This window comes from Phasianus colchicus, chromosome 18 (assembly GCF_987193195.1).
Source record: "Phasianus colchicus chromosome 18, bPhaCol1.hap1.1, whole genome shotgun sequence".
Classification (NCBI taxonomy): domain Eukaryota; kingdom Metazoa; phylum Chordata; class Aves; order Galliformes; family Phasianidae; genus Phasianus; species Phasianus colchicus.
Window position 1 is genome coordinate 5430667 of NC_143453.1, and position 23601 is coordinate 5454267.

A 23601-nucleotide genomic window follows, 5' to 3' on the forward strand; every position below is an offset into this window, starting at 1 on the left:
GCGCTTTATTGGTACATCCATACGTATATACACAGTATATATATATATATATATATTATAAAAAAAAAAAGGGTTTATACGCATCGTACAAACGTTGACGTCCGCATTTGGTTCCGTCCCCGGGAGCGCGGTGCGGACGGGCAGTGTCCAGCACTGAGAGCCGCGGGCTGGCTGAGGGGCTGCGGCCTCACAGAGCGGAGGGCGGCGGCGGGTCGGGGTTATGGGGGGGAGGTCCCGTTCCAGGCGGGCCTGATGGCTTTTGGGATGCTATCGCTGGAAGGGCCCGGCCTGTTCGTGTCTGTAAAGAATGTGGCAGATACTTTTGTATTGATAGTGACCGAAGCTGGGGCTGCTGCTGGAACAGGAGAGGAACAACCTTTGTCACTTGTTGTGACAGACGTCTGTTGTGTCAGGCTCTGCGCCTGGAAGGAGGCAGGACGGGCAGCAGAGCCATCGGTGGCTGCTGGAGGTCAGGGATGGAAGGGAAAAGTGGGGGATGCTCCTTCATCGGAAGGAGTTGGAGGAAGGTGTGCAGCTGAAGAAGTCCTGGCTGATCTGGCGTGGGTAACCTTCCAGCACCTTCACCTGGACGGGGTCGAACTTCCAGTAGTCTCGACCTCTCAGGAAATAGGCGAAACCTGTGGAGGACAGAGAGAGGAGTAGGTGAGATAGCTTGGCTCAGCTGCCAGCACTACGTAGTACTGAAAGCAGCCAGTCTGTTCAGCACAGCTGCCGAGGCTGAACTGTGGACAGAGCTGCTGTGCTGCCATTGTTGGGAGTGGTAACAGCTAGGTTGGATTCTGTGACCATTCATTTACCAGAAGTTTTAGGTTTTCTCTCAGCAGATGCTTAAGTGTTGATTGTTCTAATTAATACTTTAAAAACTCCTTACTTTCATGAAATAGTCCTCAGTTCCCTACCCTACTGGAGGGACCTGTTTCAATCTCTATAAACTGCATGGCATGTGCCATGGCTGGGAAGTGTCCACTGCTACCAAATGTCTAAGTCTTTCTGGTGGGAAGTAGCATCATCCTGGGCACATGCCCCAGAGCAGGCCTTGTCCCCGCTGGCACTGACCCAACTCATCCTGAAAAGCAGCATCAATCTCCTGTGGGACACCACGCCAGTCAGCCATAGTCCGGGGGTAGATGTTGTCCACCTGGCGCGTGCGAGGGTTGAAGCGCCAGTAGTTGCCTCCACTGAAGATGTAAATCTTGTTCTTTTCTGCCCCCCACACCAGAGCTGCCTGCACAGGAGAGGGAGGGAGGCCCAGCTCTACAGTTGGGGTGGGACCAGAGACTCTTCTCTCGCCGTCATAAATCCAGTACTGAGAATCTGGTGAGGAGATGGAAAAGGGAAGACACAGGTTCAGAGGTTCTTAGATGTCAGATAACTTGGCAATGAATTGCAGACTCGAGTTGGTACCTAGGCAGAGCTCCCAGGGAAAGCTGTTTATGAATGCCCCTCAAGCAGGTAAGGAATTCAATTCTCCCCTCAATTTAACCCAGAATTGTCAATGGTGTGATTGGGAGGACTCCTAGCAGCTGTCTCTTCTATATTTGTGGAAGTTATAATACAAGATTTAACTTTACATACTAGCTGCCAGGCTGCCTTTCCTGGCCTCTCACAGGTTCATGGCTGTGGTGTTGGAGAGGCCTGTGTGTGTTTCTCTCTAGCTGCTCCAATCAGATGGGGTTGCCTCTAGTTTTTGAGGATGCATTTGGGCAGTTGAATCAGCTCTGAATTTTGAGTCTGCCCTGGTTATGCTGAAAAAGGAGTAGAACCCACCATTGGATAAAGAAATCCACAAAGCTGTAGAGTATGACAAAACAAAAGCTGATTCTTGTGGCATCAGTGTCGCGAGGCCTGGGGCTGCCAGGTGGGTGCAGAGGAGCAAAATGGGTTATGGACTGGCTTGAGGGGAGCACGTTCCTTGTGTGTCACATCCACGCGTGGGATAGGGCCCAGGGATCAGCCCTTACCCCACCGTTTATCTGGAGGACATCATACGTAGGCGTGCACAGGCATAAGGGGGACACTGGCTATAGAGAGGCAAGCTACAGAACCCCATTTCTTGTTGCCAAGCTGAAACAGAGACTGGGAACATATTCCCAGTTAGATTAAAACGAGAATCTCTGCAATTGCCCTATGGCATGTAATACTTTCCCCTTATCTCATTTTAATTCATGGTGGGAGCCTGCCAATTTTTACACTGTAAACCTCATCTGCAGGTGAGGTGCTAAGCAATCTGTTTATGTGGTAAAGCTGCCTGCAGACATGCTTGGTGTGGTTTCTGGTGCTTGGTCTCATAGCGCACAGATGGGACATGCACAGTCAGGGCAGGTGGGCATAGTTACATAGTTCTGTGTCCCTGCTATTAAATACACACTTGGAAAGAGCATTAGAGAAAACAGTGGACTGAAACAGCAGTCCTTGCTGGTCTTAAGCTCCAGAGTTGTCCAGGAGGTCTCACCCTGCTGTGGTGCCTAATGTTGAATCCCTGTGGTGGCTGGAGGTTGCCTGGCTCTGTACAAAGGCTACCTTCTTTGTGGGCTCATAGTTTTTGAGTGCTAGCAAAACTCAGTGACTGTGGGCACCAGTGAACCTGCCCTTTTTCTCCTGTTTTAATCCCCAAGAAAGATGTTACAAATGTTTCCTTCCTCTTCTGCCAGCAGCATGGCCAGGTCAGAGGCTCAAAACAATTGTATTCCAGAGGAGGAGAATGGCATATCTTGGTTGTGTCTAAAGTAAAAGTGACCCTTTCTTTTCTCTTCCCCCCTCAATAGCTGCTTAAAAGCTTAAACAGAGAAAGAAGTAAACAGCAAGGATCATGATTTGCTGAGTGTATCCTAAGGGTTTCTTTTCCTAGGGACTTGTTGTGTCCTGAATACCCCTCTGTAAAGAAGATTCACTTCTGAGCCGTCTGATCCCGGTCCAGCTCTTACCTTGGAAAAACCAGATATTGCCCAGAGGGTCCTCAAAGGTGGCATCAACAGAGCTTGGGATCCCCTGCCAGTGACGTGAGGCCAGAGCTGGGTAACCGGCCTGCAGCTTTCCAGCTCGGAGCCGCCACACGTAGCGAGATGTGAAGAAGAACAGCTCTCCCCGGATGGTGGCTGCAGCATCAAAAGCTGTCTCACAGGCATCGGGCTGCACAGCCTGCCAAAGCATGGCCTGGTCAGGGGCTGGGACTCACGAGAACCGCCCTCACCCAGGCTGGGTTCAGCTGATGAGACATCCCCAAGTCCAGGATGTCACGCTACAACTGGGCTCAGTGGTGTGGGAGGAAAACAGGTATCAAATCATGTGCAAGCCTGCTGCTGGCCCCATGGTGTGGGCAGCCCAAGCCACGGTGTTAAAGGAGAACGAGACGAGCGGTTTGCTTACCTCCATGTTGGTGATCTCATTTGTTTCAAGGTCTGGCTGGGGCAGCTCTGCTGGCTGTGTTGGGGTTGGGTCAGGATCCAGTTTGGGTTTCCCATAGAGGTACTGGATACCCTGCTTGTCATCCTCGCTCAGGCTCAGTGGGTAACGGAAGATGTAGAAAGGAGACATCAATGACTTGGAGACAGTTGTGTGCTGCAGGCCCAGCACGTGGCCGAACTCATGAGCAGCCACCTGGAGGAGGTCAGTGCCTGCAAAGGGATGAGACAGGAGACACTTGTGCCTGTTAGTGTGAGATGGGCAGGCTGTACTCACAGAGAGGACGCTGTCCTATTAGGTTCATTGCTGCTGATCATCAGCTCTTGACAATGCACTGAGGTATGTTCTAGGAGTCTGACATGCAGCAATAGAAATCTAGCTTGCTGATTGTTCCTAGATGTTTTCCTGTATAGCTCTATACCTTGTTTGTTTGTGTGTGTGTGTGTTTTTAAGGAATCAAAGGGAATAATTAAGAGATCCACTGATTCCAGAGCACTGTGAGTGAATTCATATGCTCAGGTATTAGCCTGGGCATGTTGATAATCTTTAATTCTATCTCCAGGGACTTCTGCACTCATTAGCTATCAGGAAGATGAGGGTTTTCCACATACTTTTGGAAAGGAGAACTTTGCAGAAGGAAGGAAACCTGGCCTTTATACATAAGTGGTGGGTGGAAAGGCTGTTCTTTGTTCACCCAGGCTTGCAACAGTTGTTAGCTACAGCTATAATGTAGCAGGTAGCTCTTATATCATGCCTGCTGTGCCAGTTCCTCGTATCAGTGGGGACTTCTCCGGGGATACAGCCTGCGAGTGGTGGCTGCCACGCAGACAGCAGAGGGAGCTCATTTATTGCTTGTGTATGGACTGTGGCAAGAGGAGGGCATTTAAAGATAAACACACAAAAATTCCTCCAATGTCAAGACCTGCCCTTCTTCACCAAGCTCAAGAAGTTGTATGGGAGATTGTACTTTGGGAATATGTGATCTGACAGCGTTTATAAGAGTGAATAGAGAAAAGTGTATTTCAGTAAACAAAAATGTTGTTTGGTTGGCAGACGTTATTTAGCTTCCAATAGATCATTTTTGAAGTTGATGCATTTTAGGGAAGTCTGTAAGAGAAACATTAAGCAGCAAAGCTTGTGAGCAGAGGCTGTTTGTTGACAAGTCTCAGCGTATTCCTTCACTTGCCTTCAGCCAGAAATCCTCCGAGCTGCAGCCCAGGTGATGAGAAAGGCAGGGATGTGAGTCAGCTGGTCTCACTGCTCCGAGCGGGATTTCCCTGCTGGCCCAGGGGAGCAGGTCACTGCTCAGCACCGGGATGGGGATGCAGCTGGAAGGGAGCCTGGGAAGGGTGGAGGGGAAGGTGAGCCCTGGTCTTCCTCTACTGGTCAGCTGCACGTAGAAGTGATGAATTTTTGCAGCACTGACACAATTAGATCAACACACCTACGTCAGCTGACAAAGTGAGGTCTCTGCATCAGTGATTTATTACAAACTTTCAGACACTTGTGTTTAACTTGGCAGGCTCCTCACTCGATGCTTTCCAGTGTTGGCAGATCTGCAGCAGTATTGTCAGATTCTCTGGGGAGGTGAAGGACAGCATGTCTGCAGGAGCTGTGCTGGGTGCTTTGCTGTCCCTCACAGAAGGTCCTCTGCATGCAGTCCTGCTCCATGCACGGCTTTGGGTAACCCTGAGGCACCTTACCCCCTCTGCTCTGCCATGTATTTAATGAGGCTAAGGATTTTCCTATCTCTAAGAGCTTAGGCAAGGATTAAACCGTGTTTATATCATAAAGCTCTTTTCGGCATATTAAATAGCAATTAGCTGCAAAGACCTTTTATAACATTTATTTATGGAAGGCAGAGGGGGGGAAAAGGCCATGGAACAGGGCTGGATTCTGATGGGAACTGGCATCTGTTTTGACAGTTCTGGTTTGCTTCCAATGCTGTCTATGAGAGAATGTAGGAAATTCTTCAGCACATGCAGCCCCAATGGGAGGTGCAAAGTATCAGAACCCACCTGTCCCTGAGAAGCAGAAAGGTTTCAGCAGCAAGACCTGGTGCTGAGATTCTTGTATCAGGATGGCAAGGACCAAGTTGGAGACGTGACAGTCCTGTCCCCCACAGAGCCAACCTGGCGTTCACCTGACATAGTCAGACTTGAGGGGGCCCATCTGAGCCCTGACATCAATGTGGACAAAACATCTGGAAAATCTCAGAGGGGTGGAGATTTAACTCGGGCTTTGTGTCTGTGTCTTTGTCCCTGCACTAGTTTTGGTGGCTCTTGCAGAAACGGATGCTTTGGGCGCTGGTCCAGATGGTCCCAAGTGGTACTGTGGTATTACATGGATACTGTGACGCCAGGCCCCAAATGCCTGAGCAGTGAGCTACCAGCTCTGATCTATTATTGGCAAAGAAAAAAATGTCTTGACTTGCAGTGGCATTGTTTACGGTCAGAGCATTCCCAGGCCACAGGGACAGAGCTGGAGCCTGGGTAGCTTCCCTTTATGGACTTGTTCAAAGGGAAAATACTCTGAGGGCATGCAGGACTGATTCTGAGGCCTGATTCCTATGCTGTCCTTTGGAAGCCACTTGGTGTATCATCCAATGTGTGAGCCTGTGTCTGCTCTGGGAATCCAAGGTCTTGATGTTGGGCATAGGCTTTGCTGTGGCTGGAAGAGGACAAAAAAGTCCAGCAGGCTTGTAAGTGGCAGGAAGTGACAATACATCCCACAAGAATGATGTTTGCCTATCAGTTTTACAGGGACTCTGCTCAAAGCACAGTTAAATGATCTCTAAGTGTGCTGACAGGCACCTGGCACACCACAGCTCCCTTAGACAGTACCATACCCAGGTTGTTCCCAATCGTCCAGGTCTCATCATAGTCAAAATGGACATCTCCTTCCCGATGCGTCTTGGGGAAGAATGCGTGTGCCAGGATCCCTCCAGGCCCATCAAAGGGCAAATTGTCACCATGCCAGTACCTGGAAGGGAACCACAGTGCACCTCAGACAAACAGCCATGTGGCTCAGGTGCTTGGCATTGCACAGCCAAAAGTGGAGAATCACGGTGAGGAGACAGCAGCTCTCTCTTCCACCACAAGCTAATCTTGTAATTACTGCTTGGAGCCCTACAGGTTGATGCCAACCTGGTTCTGTGCTGGGGCTGAGTAAGTAGAGCCCTAAGTAGAGCCCCACCACACCAAGCCCAGGGGAGTTTTATGGTTTTCTCAAGACAAAGCTGACAATGGAACCTAAAGATTAAGGAGGTGGCTGCCAGAGCCAGAATCAAGTCAACCCAGCTGAATGGCAGGGGATGTGGAGGGGCAGCCTGTGAGGAAGCCAGCCAAATCCTCAAGTCCTCACTCAAGCTGAGTCCACTGTTGGCAACTGAAGGAAATTCATGAGATGTGATTGCTTTAGGGAGCTGAGGGTGGCACATGCAAATACACAGAACACAAATCGCATCCCTGCTTAGACATTCTCCTCTGCTGTTCCCAGTTTTGTGCAAACAGCCCACAGAGGGAAGCCTTTGCTCCCGTGCTTATTTTGCCAGTCATTAATTTCAAGCCAAGAGCCAAAATTCATTTAACCAGGAAGCTATATTTGTCTTCAGGCAGACAGTTACATTGTTCTGTCAGGGGACAGGACGGAGGACCTGAAGATAGAACGTCAAAACAAACACTTAGGAAAACAGCCTGTGGGCAGAGAAATGTAAATAAACACAGAGAGTTAATGACGGATTAGTAACGGTACTGTGCATAGCCAGCACAGAACAGCTGCATTTACACTAAGCGGCCCACATCTGACAGAAAAACCAAAAACATGCCCGAGTCTGAGAGCTGAAATATGTGTCTCCCTGTCGGTGCCCATGCTGTGCTGGCAGCTTAGCTGCAGGCTGGGATCTCGTACACAGTGCTGCTGCTCTATCTGGGAGCAGTGTGTTGCTACCTGCCGCGCTCACCTTGTGAAATCAATGACAATGTCAGCCCGGCCCTCCTGAACCTCAGTGAAGGTCAGCGGTGTCACATCGCTCCAGACTTTCAGAGCCTCCTCGATGGTCCTTCTCACCTTGGTTTTTACAAGTTGCCATGGGAATCTGATAATTCTAAAAGGCAAAAGACACAAGGGGAAAAGAGCATCAGCCATTCCCTCGTGGCACCAGAGTATCTCCAATATAGAGAAGCTCCATTCCAGCACCCTCTTCCATGCAACACTGCAGCAGGCAAATTCCATCAGTGCTGAAACCCTTGGGCTACTGGGCCCAGAGATGAACTCTCTAGAGAGCTTTGCAGAGCTGTGCTTTTCTGGAGTAAAGGGCTGCATTTCCCAGCTCTGTCTTGAGTCCATCCCCACAGAGCTGCCTGGGAGTGGTGTGATGTGATTTCAGCTCCTCAATCTCTGCACTTTTTGACCCTGAAAATCTGGGCTTGCTCAGAGCAGTTGCCTCTTCTGCCCCCCTGCAACTAACCAGAGTGTCAGGTCTGCTGCAAAGGGAGCTTACTTTCCCTTCCATTAACAGTGCTGGTGTGTGCTCATTTCAGCTGTGTTTCCTCTTTTAACACTGTTCACCAAAGTAAAAAATGGAAGAAGACTTTCTTTCATCTGTAGCCTCCTATCGCTGTGAGGAACAATCTCCTGCACTCAATTAAACAAAATATTAGGTGCTGTTGAAGTCCATACAAGTGTGCTTACTTCAGCACTCATACCTCATATCCTATGGGTAACTGGGGAGACAACACAACCTTCCCTTAGACCTGATCAGCAGATCTGCAGTTGAGAATGTGTGGACTGGTTTGGGCAAAACTTGACACCAGAATCATGTATATTGGGGTTTGGTATGGGGAAGCAAAGGCATGCACTGGGAAGCTGTTGTGGACAAGCCGAGGGGTGGATGTGCAGAAGGTGTTGGGATAGGGGAGTGAGCATCTGCATTTACAGGAACACGTGCATGAAGGGATGGAGAGGTGCTGGGTGCAGTCCTGCAGGCAGTTTGGTGTGTGGCTGCCCTGCCAAGCTGGCTATACCCAACTCAGGGCTGCCCTCCTACTTGTATGAGGACGTCACAGCATGCCGCAGTCAGGGGACATCAGATGGAGAGTTTTAGGGAGGGAGAAGCCATTAAGTCTTACTCTCATTTCACGTCTCTCTTACTTGTAGGTGAGATCAGTCTTGTCCCAGCGTCCCCCGGAAAGGACGAAGCGTTTCTGTCGGTTGCGCCCGTTCTGGCCATCTGGCAGCACCGGGAGGTCTGGCACACCACAACGGGGTGGATTCCAGTGTGCTGCCTGCTCATCTGCACCCATGGGGAAGCCCTTGGTGGGCACACCAGTCCCCACCAGAGATGAAAGCCAGGGACTCTGCTCCTTCCAGGTATGATGTTTTCGAGACATGTCCTGGAACAGAAAAGCAAAGCTGTCACTTCTGTGTCTGGGATATGAGGTCTTGATGGAAGAATGAACATCTACCAATAACAGACCTGCAGAGGTGAGTTCCACCTCTCCCTGGTCTCTTCCCTGGCTACTAAGGCACATCCTGCTTCCCACAGACATCCTCAGTTCCCTGGGTTCTTGCTCCGAGGTCAGGTCACACCTGTGAACAAAGTCTAATTCCATAGCATACCCTAAGTCTACTTTTGGTCCGCATTTCCTTGACAGCTGGCCAGCATGAAATGCTTTTGCAAACTGTGGATAAGAACCAGACCCTCCAAACATGAAATAAATCACTATGGAGGGAGTAAAATTTCCCACTTTTCACCACATCCTTTTAGCTTGTGTTCCCTCCTTGCCCTGATAGCAGTGATGTGGGTGATATGAACAGGAGGAAGCCTTTAGTCCCCAGCACATGGTTGTGCGCCCTGTTCTCCCTCCTGTGGTGTTGTAATGTGATAAGCAGACCCCTGGCATGGCTCAGGGGCTGCACAAGCTGGAGAGCAGGATACACGGATCTGGAGGGTGACAGAACCCAGTGCAGAGCAGCAGTGACTGTTCCTCTAGTCCCTGTCACTGTGTGAGAGAGAGGACAGGACCATCCCCCCTTGCCTCACTAAGCCTGTAGATCTGCTTGCAGTAAGGTCACTGCACTCTCTCACACTTAATTAGAAAAGCGTGGTTCCTTGTGGAAGCATTAATTAGTGCTAATTAACTGATTTCCATTGGTTTCCCAACTAACAGCAAGATTATGGGGCACAGGACCACCATGATACGTGAGTCAAGTTTAATCCCCAATCTGCTGTGAGGCACATACGGTGAGAGGCTGATTGATTCCCAAGTAACTGTGCTGTGTGAGCCCTGGGTCCAAATGCAGCCCTTTTTGCTTCATTCTGTGCAGCCAGATTTAAATGTGCTTGAGCACCAGGAGGGCTTGAGATGCAGCAGTGATGCATCTGCTCAAGCAGGCAGGCTCTGTCCCACAGGGCTTAAGTCGTGTTTAGGGGTCTCTTCCTTTCCTTGCAGAGAGCTGCCTTCTTTCAGGCCAGCTCTCCTGCCTGCCTAAGGACTGAAGGGTCGGGCTGGCGCGATGCCAGTGCTGCCGCAATGCCGTGTAATCCGCGTGCTGCCGTCCCTCTGTTCCCCTACAATGAGCCCATTCATGCGGGCAGGAATGAAGTGTGAAGTCCTTGGCATTAATTCCGCTACTGGGCTTTGACTCTGAGACTGCCCCGTGCCTAAGAGTGATGCATGGATGGGCACAGGAGCCAGAGAGGTTGCACAAGGTGCAGTTGAGGTGTCCAGTTCTTCATATGTCTGTCACTACTTCACAGTGCTGGCTTGTCTTCCCTGACAGTCTGCCAGCCTGGGGCTTGGCATCTGCCAGCCTTTGCCTTAGAAACCAGCCTCTGCATCAACCCCATCCTGGCATCCCGCTGCACTTTCATACACCACTAAAAAGGGCAAAGAAAGCCATTTTATGTCTTGTACAACAAAGCCCACTCAACCCACCAGCCATTGCATGGGGAATCCATCTAATCCTTTAGTGAAAGGAGGGTGCATCAGCTGGCCAGTCCAAGGGAAGGCTGCACCAGCCTGCTTCCACCGAATGCTGGAGCGCTGCCAAGTGTAAGATACCTGTCTTTCTAAACTGAACTCTCTAAGAGTGGCCTGGCGTCCTGCCTTCCCAGGCAGCTAATGTTTGAGAAGGACAGTTGGCAGGAGGAGCTCATAAGGATTGTGTCCTGGCCAATACTTTGTTCTCAGCCCCCATGAAACCCTCTGCCAAGCATATAATGGCAGCTGTGTCTGCTGATGCTTTTCACCAAAGCCCAGTCTGAAAGGCTCTTGGCTTCCCACACTGCATGCACTGCTCAGGAGCACTCTACTACCATGGGGTGATGAATGTGCCTGCATCTCCAGGGCCAGGAGGCACCAGGCAGCTGCTTCAAGGCACATAGGGAACAGGAGTGCGGATGGACTTCAGGGAAAGCCCTCACTGTGGAAATGATACGGGAGTTACCCAGATAGGCAAGTGGGCTGAAACTGAAGATGGGCTTTCTGTTTTGGCTATGATAACAAGATCTACCCAAACTGCTGGAGGCCTGACAAGTGGAGGAAAAGTCAATTGTTGGCTTTTTGGCTAGGAACACTGGCATAAACTGGATATTATCAATGTCTGAGCAGAGGCAGAGAGGAGAAATTACCTTTTTCCTTCTTGCCCTGAAGGAACCTATGTGCAGGGGCTGAGGACAGGCAGGTTTTGTCTCTACTGTATGGTTAACTTGAGGTTGTTGGCACAAACTCCAGCTTTCAGCCATCCAGACCCAACTTTACCTCCAGCAGGACCCTCCCTGCTCCACCTGTCTTCCCGCTGCCATGATCGAGCCTGACTGGGCTTGGGAGGGGCCACCAGCAGGTCCCTTGGGTGGAAGCAGGACTTAGACCTGCCCTGCTGCTCCTGCACTTGCTGCACCCCTGCACAAACAGTGGTAGGGCATAGAGTCTCTCTCTGCCGTCACTACACTGACATTAGCATGATGGCAGGAAAGGGCTGGAAAATGCCACTGCAGGCACAGCCAGCAAGGGGAAATGTGACGGGCAGAAACCATTTTCCAAACAATGCTCAGGAGACGTATCAGGCTGGAGATTTCAGCCTCCTTGACTGGACACACCTCACTGCAGTCACTTCCCAAGGCTTAGATAAGGCACATCCTGTCACTTAAGGTTGAATCCCTTCCACCCTGTGCTGAAACCACCCATCTCTGGGATATGTATGGGAATTTCAGGGAGCTCCTGCTTTGTTTTCTTCAGCTTTTCATATGTGGTATGCCCTAATTGTATGCTTAGGGGTTTGCTTAGAGCTGTGCTGCTGCTGAAGCAAGGACACACCTGTGGAGAAGGCTTAGGAAGGCAATGGCTGTAGGATAAACATGAGGGCATCCCCACTCCTCCCATCCTGACAGCAGAGGGGAAAGGATTGCTGAAGACCAAAAGCAAAGGGAGGTTTCTGCAAGCCAGGAAAGACATTCAGAACGGCCAAATGCAGAGCTGTGTCAGAGCACAAGAACAGCACCTGCAGAGAAGATGGGAAACCAGACAGCGTGAGAGAGGCTGCCTCACCCCCCAGCAATTCTCTCCTGCCAGCCTGGGGGAGCTGAGCGCTTTAGAGGCCTGCCAGCTCTCCCCAGTGACAGCTGATCCCCAGCCTATGAGAACCCTCCCATGCATATGCTGCCTCTGAGCCTACAGCAGTCTGCAGCTCTTTGCACTGTCCTTCACAGGATAACCCATAGTCAGGGATGGTGAGTGTACACAGGAACAGGCAGCTTTCCGCTGGGGAAGAAGCCAAGGCTTTGCAATGGAGACCGAGCAGCAAAATTTCTGCAAGTGCAGAGCAGAAGTGGCTGAGTACAGAGGGGCTGCCAGGCCTGAAACCCAGAGTAGAGAAGAGCAGAGGATCAAAACTGTTCACAAAGAGAGCTATGAAGAGAAAGTACCTCTTCCTAACAGCCCTGTGACCAAAAGGCTGAGAGGGAGCTGGAGAGAAAGGACTGATCCCACGGGAGAGCAGAAACCACCATGGAGGTGCTGACTGCCTACTCGGTTCCTTCCAGCTGTCTCAGTACTCAAATTCTGTGACACAACATACATCTCTCTGGCTCTGATGGGGCCAGATGAACATCAGCCAAACTTCCCAGGAAGTGTCCCAGCCATCCCGAGGAGCCAGGAGCATCTTTAACCTCATTGTGTTGGGCAGCACTCATCCCCCAGAAAGAGAAGCAGCCAGAGCAGCACAGCTACAATGGATGTATAAAAAACCTCAAGAGCAAGGCCACTGCCAGGTACAGACAACTCCAGTGCTCTCCTCTGACTGGGTCCATCCTCTGCTGCCTGCCCTGAACTTAAACTTGTCTTCTCTGTCACACACGTAATTACCTCTGTGGCTGGGCTCCTGCTGACTCCTGCAGCACAGACATGAAAGGAGACCCCCCTCCCTGTCAGATGGGAGGGACTGGACAAGCTACAGCATGAATTCCATCAGTCTTGGATACTTCCCCTGTCGCTGAGGGCTGTTTTCTTTTCTGCTATGGGATGAGTAGATAGGCTTTCTCCTCACCTTCTTTCTCTTCTGATGCTTTTCTATTTCTCCTTGTTTTCTTCTTCTGTTACTCAGAGTATTTGGTGTGGTCCCAGTATTTGCTCACCCTTTGGCTAGTAGGATTATCCTCCTCCCATCCACGAGTCTGCACCTTGGAGAGCACTCCTTCCCTTAGCTCAGTGTGCAGAGAAGAAAAGCAGATATGATTTCTCCTGTGGCTCTTATGTACAACAGTTCCAGCATGTCTTTTCTGTCTGCTGCCAGGCAGCTGTGCCCCCTCAGTGGCTCTGCACCGCTGAACAGGCTCTTGGTGGTGGTCTTGCCTGACATCAGCGCTGGTTTCCTCAGGCACAGAGTACTGTGCCCAGTATTTTGGCCAGCCTGCTTCTCATCCCAGCATGGATCTGCAGGGGTTGGATTGGAAGTCATCTACAGCTGTTAGCACTGAAACCGAGGCCATCCCACTCTGGAGTAGAGAATGGAGGCAGACCATAAGTGCAGCACTGGATGGTCACAAAGGTGTGAATGCTGTAGCTTGAAGTCCACAGCATTTTTTTTGTGTGCTGCTGGTCAGAAGGCACAGTTAATGGAAATGCTGTAGAAGAAATGTGTAAGCAAAGTCAACAGATTATTGGTCCTCCTCCCTGAACAAGGCTCTCTCCCAGCCCCTTTGAATTCTTTACTTACACCAAATACATCTATAACAGGACTGGCTCCTTCAAGCTGGGCTGCAGCTCTGTCCTACTGCACACAGAGCAGAGGGAATGGAAATGAAAAGGCCAAACTTTGGTCAAATGAGGCCAAATGGGAGGTGCTGCAGTTCCTGGCCTTCACACAGTTGGAGGTTCCTCTCTGCTCGCTCCCATACAGCACCACCAAGCACGACCTCCTGGGGCCTGACGGTTTGTTTCCGGATTATTTGGTGATAGTTGTTGTTGGCAATGAAAGAAGGAAAATGTTTATTTTTCCTAAGCAACACAGAACACGAAACATTATAGACTGCAAATGTTTATGCCCACAGTCAGAATGAAAAGGCCCAGGCTCCGATGTAACAAGAGAAAGCAAATGAATAAACACTGCAGGATTATTTTTGTTATCAGACGCTTTAATTACATAACAGTTTGTGAGTCTGGTCCATCATTAACACTGCAGTCATGCTGCTGGTGTCACCCAAGCAACAGTTTGCCAGACGCAGCAGTACTTAGAAAGCAAACAAGCCCCAGGATGCCAGGATAGTGAAAGGTTTCAAGAGCCCTTAGGCTGATGACCTAGAAATCCCCTTGTTGACAAGAAACCAATCTAGGATGCAGTGCTGTCCAGCCAGAGGAGGAAGGGCTGAGATTTTTTTGTTCATTATGCATTTACATCCAAGCTGAGGTGAGCGATGAGCAACTGGTGCTCAACCTGGGGACAACAGCCAGGACATCTCCCACTGGTACAGCCACCAGGCACAGTGCAGCCCTCTGCAGAGCTATGGGGGATGCCCTCAGGGAATGCAGCAAACACACGAGACAGCACTGTTCCCCTGCCTGATCTGCTGGAGATGTCCAGTGGGCTTTCTCCCTCCATGCATTTTCAGAACCACTTAAGTGAGATGGTGTGAGATTGTGATGCCTCTCTGCTACCTAAATCCCACTGCAAGGAGGACAGCTACAAGCAGACTCAGCTTGAAAAGTTTTCCATAGAAGCCCCATTTTGAATGACACCTTCACCCTGCTTCTACGAGCCCCTCTGAGCTGTGGGCCAGGGCAGGCTGCACCCATGGGAGTGAGTAAAAGTGAGTTGTGTGCTGCAGTGTGGGGTCTTCACAGAGTGCTTCTCTCCCCTCTGCCCTTTTCTCCCTTTCCAGCCTGCTTTGTCAGCTGCACCCCATTTGCCACACTGCGGGGTGTGTGCATATTGCATGTGAAAGCACAAACACAACAGGCCCACTGGAGAATAACTGCTTACATGTGTCTTGAGTCTCTCCCAGAGCAGAGGATAAACATGCCTAAAATTACCCCAACACTCATTGCAGTATTTAAATAGCCAAACCAAACAGTGCAAATCAAACCCTTCCTGCAGGCACTGCCTCGCCAGCTCCGCTGAGAGCTGGGGGCTGCAGGAGAGCAGTGCAGGGATCCCAGGACTGTCAGCTTTGGGGGCACAGCTGCAGGGTGCAGCTCCCGGGTGACGGTGCTGGCAGCTGGGGAGGTGCCATTGCTTTTCCACGGAGAGTTTCCCAGCAAGCGGAGTGACTTTGAATTCCCAGGGGAGCTGAAAGCAGTGCAGGAATTCAGCACGCGCCCGTGCACTGCCCAGAGACTGCAGTTCTTTTGTTCTCAAGTTTTACTGTGGACACCAGACACAGCCTGTGTTTTACTCTGTTTTCTCTTTCTTAAGCATAAAGGTAAAAGTCAAGGAGAGCTACAAAGCTTGCTACAAAGATTGAAGCTTCTTAAGTTCCAGCCTTAAAATGAATTTTAACCCTTTATTCCCCTCTCTTCCCAACTATGGCTATTGTCATTTGGTGTTGGAGCACCCAGCAGCCCCAGTTTGGGTTTGGGCAGCCCTCGCCCACACCTCCTACTGGCACAGCCTGAGGAAGTCACCATATTCTGTCTCAGAGGAGCGAGCCTCCTTTCCCAGCTCAGCCCTTTGGCTCCCTTCTCATTCATCACCCGACAGCACAAGGTGCACAGGAAGGAAAACAGCTGCAGTTAGACATGGGGAAACATCTCTCTGTGTGGAAGGACTAAAATTAGCCAGGAGAGCATGTGATGGCATGGCAGAGCTCTCTTACGAGGGCAGAGAAGGGGTGAGGCCAGAAATTCACGTGTAGGCCACTGACAACCATGCAGTTCTCCTCCCTGCAGTCACTGCTCCACCCCACGGTGTACCCCAGCAGGGGCACTGGGATTGGGATGAGGCACATTGCTGTCATCTTACTTGCCGAGAGCAGCCACTGTGATGCTGGCTGGTACTTGGAGGCACCAGAATGCCCTACAGGAGCCTTGACACCAGATAAGGAATATGTACCCAAAAGGAAATCTGGGGTGATCCTTTCTATCTAAAAGAATGGAAAAACATCTGTCCATTTCAACCCTCAAAGCAGCGCAGCCACTCTTTCTGTAAAGACTGAATGAAATGTTGATTTACAACCCTGATCTCCACGTGGCTGATCAAACACACCAGCACAAGATGTTCATTAGCAAAACATACTTGTAGGGGTATCACGTGGAGTTACTCCAGCCAAGACAAAAGTATGAGCACTCAGGATGCGGAGCGCTAACCCAGATTGAGGAGGAAACAGCCTCGGGACAGCAGGCTACCAGCTGGGGGTCCGGGCAGCCCCCGCAGCCGGCCGGCAGCTGCATGCACCATGCGAACGGTGCGAGGACCGGACCCACGGATGTCCGTGGAGGATTGGAGGATGTGACACACGTGACCGGCTCTCCCGTCCCCTGGGAACCTCGCGGGTCCTTGCTGGCAGCAGGACCAGAGGCCGCTCAGGTCCCTTCGGGAGCGCCAGCATCCCAGCCTGCGTGCGGCCCCCAGCACGGCGAGCGGCCCCGCACGCAGCAGCACCGCCGGCTGCGCGCTCTGCCTCTCCGCAGCCGGCCCGCACGGCCGCCCCGCACGGCAGCAGCCAGCTTGTGGGTGAGAGCCGCGGAAACGCCCGGCCCCACCTTCCTCAGAGGGACGGCTGAGCCAAGAGCGGTGACATTTGGTTTGGAATAATACAAACGCTTCGGGGGCCGAAGCTGCTCGGTGCCAAGTCCCAGCCCACAGCATACTTAGCAGTCAAGTTAGAAAGCGCTCAGATGACAGAGCCGATAATAAAACCATCGGCAGACCCTCAACTAATCCCCGCGGGCTGCTACCGGGCATTCGCTCTGCCGCTGCTTTACGGCACACCGGTGCAGCACACGCGCTAAGAAGCCAACGAGCCGCTCCCGGCACGAGCCGCTCCCGGTGCCTCCCGTCGCCGCTCCTCGGCACGGCGCCGCAGCCGCATCCCAGGTGCCGGGACCTGGCGGCCCCTGCTGCCTGCTCGCCCCTCTCCTCCGGTTATCCCGTCTCCTCACGCGGAACGGCCGGCTCCGATGCCTTTAAGGCGGGGGATCCTCTCGCAAACCCTCTTTGTCCCGGTGCCCGCCCGGGGGCCGTGCCCGTCCCCACTCACCGGCTTGTGGCGGCGGGCGGGCGCGGCGGGCGCGCAGTGCAGCAGGGCGGCGGCGAGCAGCGCGGCGGCGGGCAGCGGCGGGCGGGCCATGCCGGGCGGCGAGGAGCGGCCGGGGCGGGCGGGCTCGGACATGGGGCGGGGGGGGTCCCGCAGCGCCTTTTATCCCCCCGCGGCCGCCTGCCCTCCCCCCGCGCCTCCCTCCCTCCCTCCCTCCCGCCCGCTGCCGCTCCTGCCTTTTGTTCTCCCCCTCGTCGGGTTACAGCCGTGCGGGCCGAGGGGATGCGGCCCGTCGGTACCGCGGGCGGAGCCGCCCGGGAACGGGGCCGCCCCGCCGCCCCCCGGCCCTCCCGGGCTTCACGCCCCGGTGGGAGGGAGGGAGTGAGGCGCCGGGAGCCGCGGCCGGACGGCGCGGGGCCGCCGGGGGCTTCAGTCCCGGCTGGGGGGGGAGAGAGGAGGAGGAGAACGAGGAAGAAGAGAAGGAGGAGGTGCGGGGCTGTGTATTGCTGCCCCCGGGCTGACGATGCTGCTTTGCCTCCGGCCGTCTACATCTACAGTGAGGCAGCACCTGGCTGCAAGTTGCACACACGCTGCAAGTGCTTCCTTCCAGACCCGGAGCTGGTTTCTGCTCTCACTGGGCTGGTGTTCGAAGTTGGGACTGCTCTGCGGGGCGTGCTTGGGAGGGGGTTTGAAAAGTGCTGCTGAAATCCCACAAGTGTTCACCATTCTCCACTCCGTGCGTGCTTTGTGGGGCCACAAAAGTTCTTGGAGCTGCCTCAAAGCAGGTTAGAAGAAATGAGTCAGATGCTTTGCTGTCATCTGTGACAGTTCAGAAAAGGGCTGATGCCTGGGTCAAGGGGAGCAAGTGGGTGGGCAGTGAAGGTGTTTTCCAGTTCCCCTCCAGAGGACAAAAACCATCCTCTGCACACCTGGACGTTTCAGTGCCCCACAGGGAAGACCTGATCTCTGGATTTAATGCAGGAAATGTGCCTGCATCACTGCTTTGCATTTGTGGGGCTCTATGGCAGCACTGTGTGCGCCTGGCCCTTCACTTACCACCCACAGGAGGGCTTTCCCTGGGCAGGATGCTGAGGAAGGGAAAGGAAGGGTCCCCTGTTTTGGGGATGCCAAAGCCTCCATCCGCTCAGCCTGGAGATGGAGGCAGGCAGTGCACAGCTCTGGTTTCTTGGTTCCTGTGGGGAAGAGTCTCTGCACTGTGTCAGCATCCCTTCAGCAGAGTTTAACTGCAAATTGGTTCAAGAAATGTATGCAAATAAGGAGACTTTGATCTCCAGCTGCCTGTGTTGGTGCATGGGGAGTGGTTAAAGCTTCCTAACTTCCCAGTCTGTAGGACTGTTTTATTTGTCTGTGATGAATTGTTCATGTTCTATTTTATGGAAACCATATTTAGGATGTAAATACTGAGTATGATAAGCAGAGAAGAGTGAGGCTGGTGGTGGCCTTGCTTGGACAGCACTGTAATGCTGAGCAAAGGAAGGTGAGGCAGAAAAGCAAAAGCCCACCTAGCACTGTGTGTCAGGCAGTCAAGAGCGATGTCCTGACCTGACCCTGCACAGATCTAATATGTAGAGCTGTAGAGCTCCACACCTGGTCACAGCTCGGGCCCCACCTGGCTCCCACTGCGAGCACTGGGGTTGGCAGGAGCTGTCCCTTGTTGGAGTGGTGTTCTACAGGTATCCCAGAGGCCACACCTGTGGGTGCAGCCAGAGGGAAGAAGCAGGGAAACATGCTTGCAGGGCTCAGGCTGCATGCTGTGGAGTGTACGCTCCGCTGCTCTGGGACACACAGAAGTTCTTACTTTCTTGCCTTGCTCTGAGTCAGACAGCTGGGTTCAGGCAAGGAAGGCTTTCCTGCCTTTGTTTCGCTTTTCTTTAGTGTCTTTCATTTGAATGGCTGGTGTCTCTGGGAGCTCAGGGCCTTCAGCCCATGCCAGGGGAGGCTGTTGGTGCCCTGGGGAAGCAGGGAGAGGCGTGGGAGCAGCCCGCGAGGCAGCGACAGGCAGCTTGGCTCTTCTTAAAAAAGGAGACTTGGGAAGGGGGTGTTCTGGGAAACACAGGCCTTACAGAGATGGGACCGTGCGTGAGAACAGCCGGTTCCTGCCAAGACACTGAGCACAAAAGAAAGTGCATGGTGTGTTTGGGATTCCAAGCATTTTCCAGCAGAGCAGGGACATGTTCAGCAGCAGGAAGATGGCCCACTGAGTGGGTTGTGAGCTTGTGTGCTCACCTTCTGCTGACAGCTGTACGTGCAGCCAGCACAACCCTTTTCTGCTAACACTACTCTGCTAGGAGCTCTCGCAGTCACTGTCTGCCTGTACAGCCCTCATCCTTACATCAGTGTGCAGCTTGCTTGTACAGAGGATTCTGGCAGAGGAGCACAGGGCTTCCAACCCAACCCTGGAGCACCAACACGCTGACACCTCTCAAAGCAAGTGCAGCCAGCTTGCTTTCCTGCAGCTTCTGCTGGGCTGGAGCAACCTTTGGGGATCAGGGAGCTCATGTGGCTGCAGGAGGTCCATAGGATCCTTCATGACTGGAAGGTCCCACCGGTGCATGGATTTTCTTGCTCGACAGCTGCCTCAGTGCCTGCTGGTCTGTGAGCTGAGGCTGGGCCGCATACTTTGTTCCTTGGTGCCTGAGTTGTGATGGGGCTCAAACCAGGAGCTGTTGGCCATTTAGAGCTGACAACAGGGATGAGAATGGCGGAGATGCTTGTGAGGCAGAGGTCATCTGTGTCATGTATATGATGAGTTCTGTGGCCTCAGAAACAGACAGTGAGCATGGGGGATTCCCTGCCCTTTTGCTTGCAGCGAGCCTCCCCCGCTCACTTTTTCCAGCTCTCTGGATAATCCTTGTTTAGCTGGATTTGGGGAACATTTTGCAAGGCCATGGTGCCAGAGCATCTTGTTCCTTTGGTGCTAATCATGACATGAGCCTTGCAAGGAACCACCAGCCAGTGCTAACAGTGTGCAAGATGAAGAAAACAGCAGTTCTGATTTCTCACTGTTGTGAATAGCAAATAGCATAACTTTCGGTCAGTGTGACATTTCAGTGGGAAGCGAGACGCTGCTGTGGCACTTTGGACTGAGAGCAGGAGAGAGAAGAGGTCTCTGAGAGAAGGGGAAGGGGGAGGTGAGAGAGAAACTGAATTTAAATGGATTAGGCCTGTCTGTCCAAAGTCCTTTTGTTTCCTGCCACTTCCCTGGTGTGACTTTCGCAGCTGTGTGCTGTGGGGCTGAGGGCCTGGCCTCAGGATCCCTGCAAAGTCAGCAGGAGCACTGCACTTCTGGGGCACTGCTGTGAGCAGCTGGAGGAGGGTCCTGAAGCCAGTGCCCAGGACAGAGTAACCCTTTTGGTTCCTCTGATGTCTTTCCTGTTCCCTCGGTAGGTGATGGCCTCGTGAATTGTCTCCATCACCACTGCTCCATGGGTAATAAATGGGAAAGCATCACCATCAGGCAAGTCACTGCTCTCACCCTCTCATTTTCAGAGGTTCTCTTTTGCTTTTAGCCCTGGCATCATGTTTTTCCCTGGGCAGCCAAAGTGGATGTTTGTGCAGGTGCTGGTAGGAGCAAACAGGGCTGGGGGGCATATGTGGTGAACTGCCCTTGGAAACGCCAGGGCTGGGGAGGATTTCCCTCTTGGACAGTCCTTGAGTTACCAGGTGCTGCTTCTCAACTGGCAGCGCAGCACAGAAGTGTGGGGAGGGAGCAGTAGGAGGCCTTGGAATCAGAAGTAGAAAAGTAAAGTAACATCTAGAGTAATATGTGAACATTTCTGTTGGTTGGTGAGGCGCTTGGCTTCAAAGCTCTTCATAATTTTTAATGAGGTGACTTGAATTGTGCAAGTTGTCCTGAATCCAAACCATGCCTCTTGAGAGTTCCAAAATAAAGTGGCTTTAATTTTTTTTCCCCCAGATTTCTCTTTAACCAGGCTAATACAACAGCCTTGGTATGAATTTCTAGAAAGGTTTGGTTAGGCCAGAAAGTCATACGTGGGCCACTGCTACTTATTCTGCGTTTTGTGACTGACTTTCATTCAAACTTCATCGACTTTAACTCTGAGTTAAGGCCACAGTCCCACTGCAACTGGCATCCAGCTCTGGGATTTGCCCCCAGCGAGCAGCTCTCTGCTCCATCGTGGTTTTGTGGGCTCCAGGCCATGGTGTTTGTTGTTAATCAGCTCCTGGTCTGTGCCAGGAGCAGAGTGCACACAAACAGCACGGGGCTACAGTGAGAAGCACTGCCCGCAAGATAAGCCGGGCAAGGAAAACATATCCATCTTTATGTCTCTTGGCCAGAGATGGAGTTTCATCTGCTGGTGTTTTCCTGGCAGAGGCTCAGTGCGTAACACAATTCACCTCAGAAGCCAGACGCCTGGGAGCCAGCTCCCATTTCTGGTGAGAGATGTTAGCCCTGGCTAGCAACAAGGGCAAGCATGATGAGGAGCTGGTGGTCGTGGCATGCGCTGTATAGGAGAAGGACCTGGCCGAGCCCCTGTGGCAGCACAGATCTGCCTGCATGCACAGTTGTGTTCATCCCTGAACAGAAGGGCAATCCCCACACCCTGGGATCAGCCCACTGCCCTGGTGTAGAGCTCTAAGCCCACAGTGTGGACACAGCAGAAACAAGTGGTCCTCGGGAGGCAGTGAGCCAGAGCAGGAGCACGGAGCAGTTGGCTGCAGCCTGTGGCTCGGTGTCTGATAAGGAGGTTGCTAGTGCTGTCTTGCAGCATGTTAAATCTGCCAGTTTTTCTGCAATGAAATGTCCCCCCACCCTTGCCTCTCTCTGATCCCCTCCAAAGCGGAGCTGAGATTGGAATGTCTCCTGGGATACGATTCCCTCTAGCCTAAGGGGGATTGCATTAATAAAATGCAATATGAGATGTGAAGGCACTGGGGGAGGGAGGCAGCCAGGACTGCTGGGACAAGGCTGTTAGGAACATGCTGTGGGTCTGCTGGAAATGTCCCATCCTGTCCTTCCTCGCTTCCCCTGTCCCCTGCACTGAGCTGTGGAATGCAGGGTGTGGGTTGAGGAGTTCTTCATGCTCAGGGCAGCCAAACTCCTGGTCCCCCTTCTCACTCGCTCCTCCGCAAACAGCACTGAACCAGCAGGTACCTCTCCCCCAGCACCTCTTTCCCACACAGCCTCCCTGCCACTGAGACCCTCCTACCCCTCCATATCACTCAGGCATCTTTTCAGCCTGTGCTCTTGCCTGCAGTAAGCCGAAGCCAGACAAAAAGCATGCAGTGTTCCAATGGAGGAGCACGTGAATGTCCTCTGCCTTGAGCTCAGCATTTCAGCAGAAGTAACCACAAACCAGTGCAGAACCAGAGTTCCCTGTGCATTTGCAGGGGCTATTAGCCTTCCATGTGGAGGGAAGACACCATCAACTGCTTCTACAGAGGACAGAAAAGAAAGGCAAAGATATTTCCAGCTGAGAACAGATGTTGGGAGCTGCTCGGTTGGACAGAGTCAGTAGGGCAGAGGAGAACAATGGGGTGATTGAAATCCATGAGATATTTTGAAGAGCTGAAACAAAGGACCCTGAATCACAGGTGGTTGTGAACTGCTTGCAGAGAAGTTGCACCATTGCTCAGGGTCTTTCAGGCTGCCATATAGGCATTATATCCTTGCTTGGGAACATGGGGGATCTGGGGGAGGTAGCCTGTAAACGTAATATTCTAGTTCAAAGCAGTAGCTGTTCATGAGTTGGTGCTAACAGCCTCCTTAAAGGTCACAGATGCCTCTGCCTGAGACACAGCCCCCACCCTCACTTCCATATTCACTTGTGTGTTGTTTTGCTCAGACTCCTCTGAGCCATAAGCCCCGAGCAGCCATGTAAGCAGCTCTCTGCTTGGGAAAACTGCTGGGACCAGCTCTCTGGAGATGTCTGCTGTGTCTGCAGCACAGAGGAGGGAAGTGAGACCAACCAGGGAGCAGAACAGAGGGAAGTGGCCTCTGGGCAGACATTTGGATGAGAAGGAAATGCCAAGCCCCATTGATGGGACATCTCAGGTAAAACACGGAGCCCTATAAAGCTGAGAGCTTGCTCCAGGGCTGCACAGCAGTGGTCTCCCCTGTGAGGGTGTGTGAGCTTGCTGCTTTAGACTCTGTGAAGCAGCCTGGCAGATCCCATCAGGATAAAGGGCAGCACACTGCAGCCTTATTACTCAGCTCCTTTAACTACACACGAATCAAATGTGTTGTGACTATTTTGTTGTGTGCTTGTGGGTTCTCTGCTGCGTTGAAGGAAACAAAACAGGGCTCAGGTTTACCATTTTGCCTTGTATTAGCAGTAAATTCACATTGCTCACACTGTTGTCCTCATTATCTGAGTGTATGCTGGAGATGTTTTGGAAGAAGTCATTTCACTAGGACTAACTGATGATTTTTGGGACACACAAGCCCTTATTTGACTGGGTTCAATACATGTCTCCTCTTTCCACATTGAGAGATGAGGGGAATT

General features: G+C 52.2%; 1 protein-coding gene across 3 annotated transcripts; it reads right to left on the minus strand.

Annotated features, from left to right (window-relative positions):
* Positions 1–78: 78 nt before the first annotated feature.
* MMP11 (matrix metallopeptidase 11) lies at positions 79–17209 on the minus strand. Of its 3 annotated transcripts, none has more exons than XM_090152485.1 (8): positions 17117–17209; positions 8575–8816; positions 7385–7528; positions 6272–6405; positions 3388–3635; positions 2946–3159; positions 1078–1335; positions 79–638 (listed from the first exon to the last, which is right to left on the minus strand). In XM_090152485.1, exons 1-8 carry the CDS (start codon positions 17204–17206, stop codon positions 505–507), a joined length of 1464 nt encoding a protein of 487 aa, XP_090008611.1. In that variant the 5' UTR covers positions 17207–17209; the 3' UTR covers positions 79–504. The 3 variants fall into 3 exon arrangements, with proteins under 3 accessions (XP_090008611.1, XP_090008610.1, XP_031448207.1); XM_090152484.1 differs by lacking the exon at positions 17117–17209 and adding an exon at positions 8900–10243; XM_031592347.2 differs by lacking the exon at positions 17117–17209 and having other exon boundaries at positions 8575–10243.
* Positions 17210–23601: the final 6392 nt, after the last annotated feature.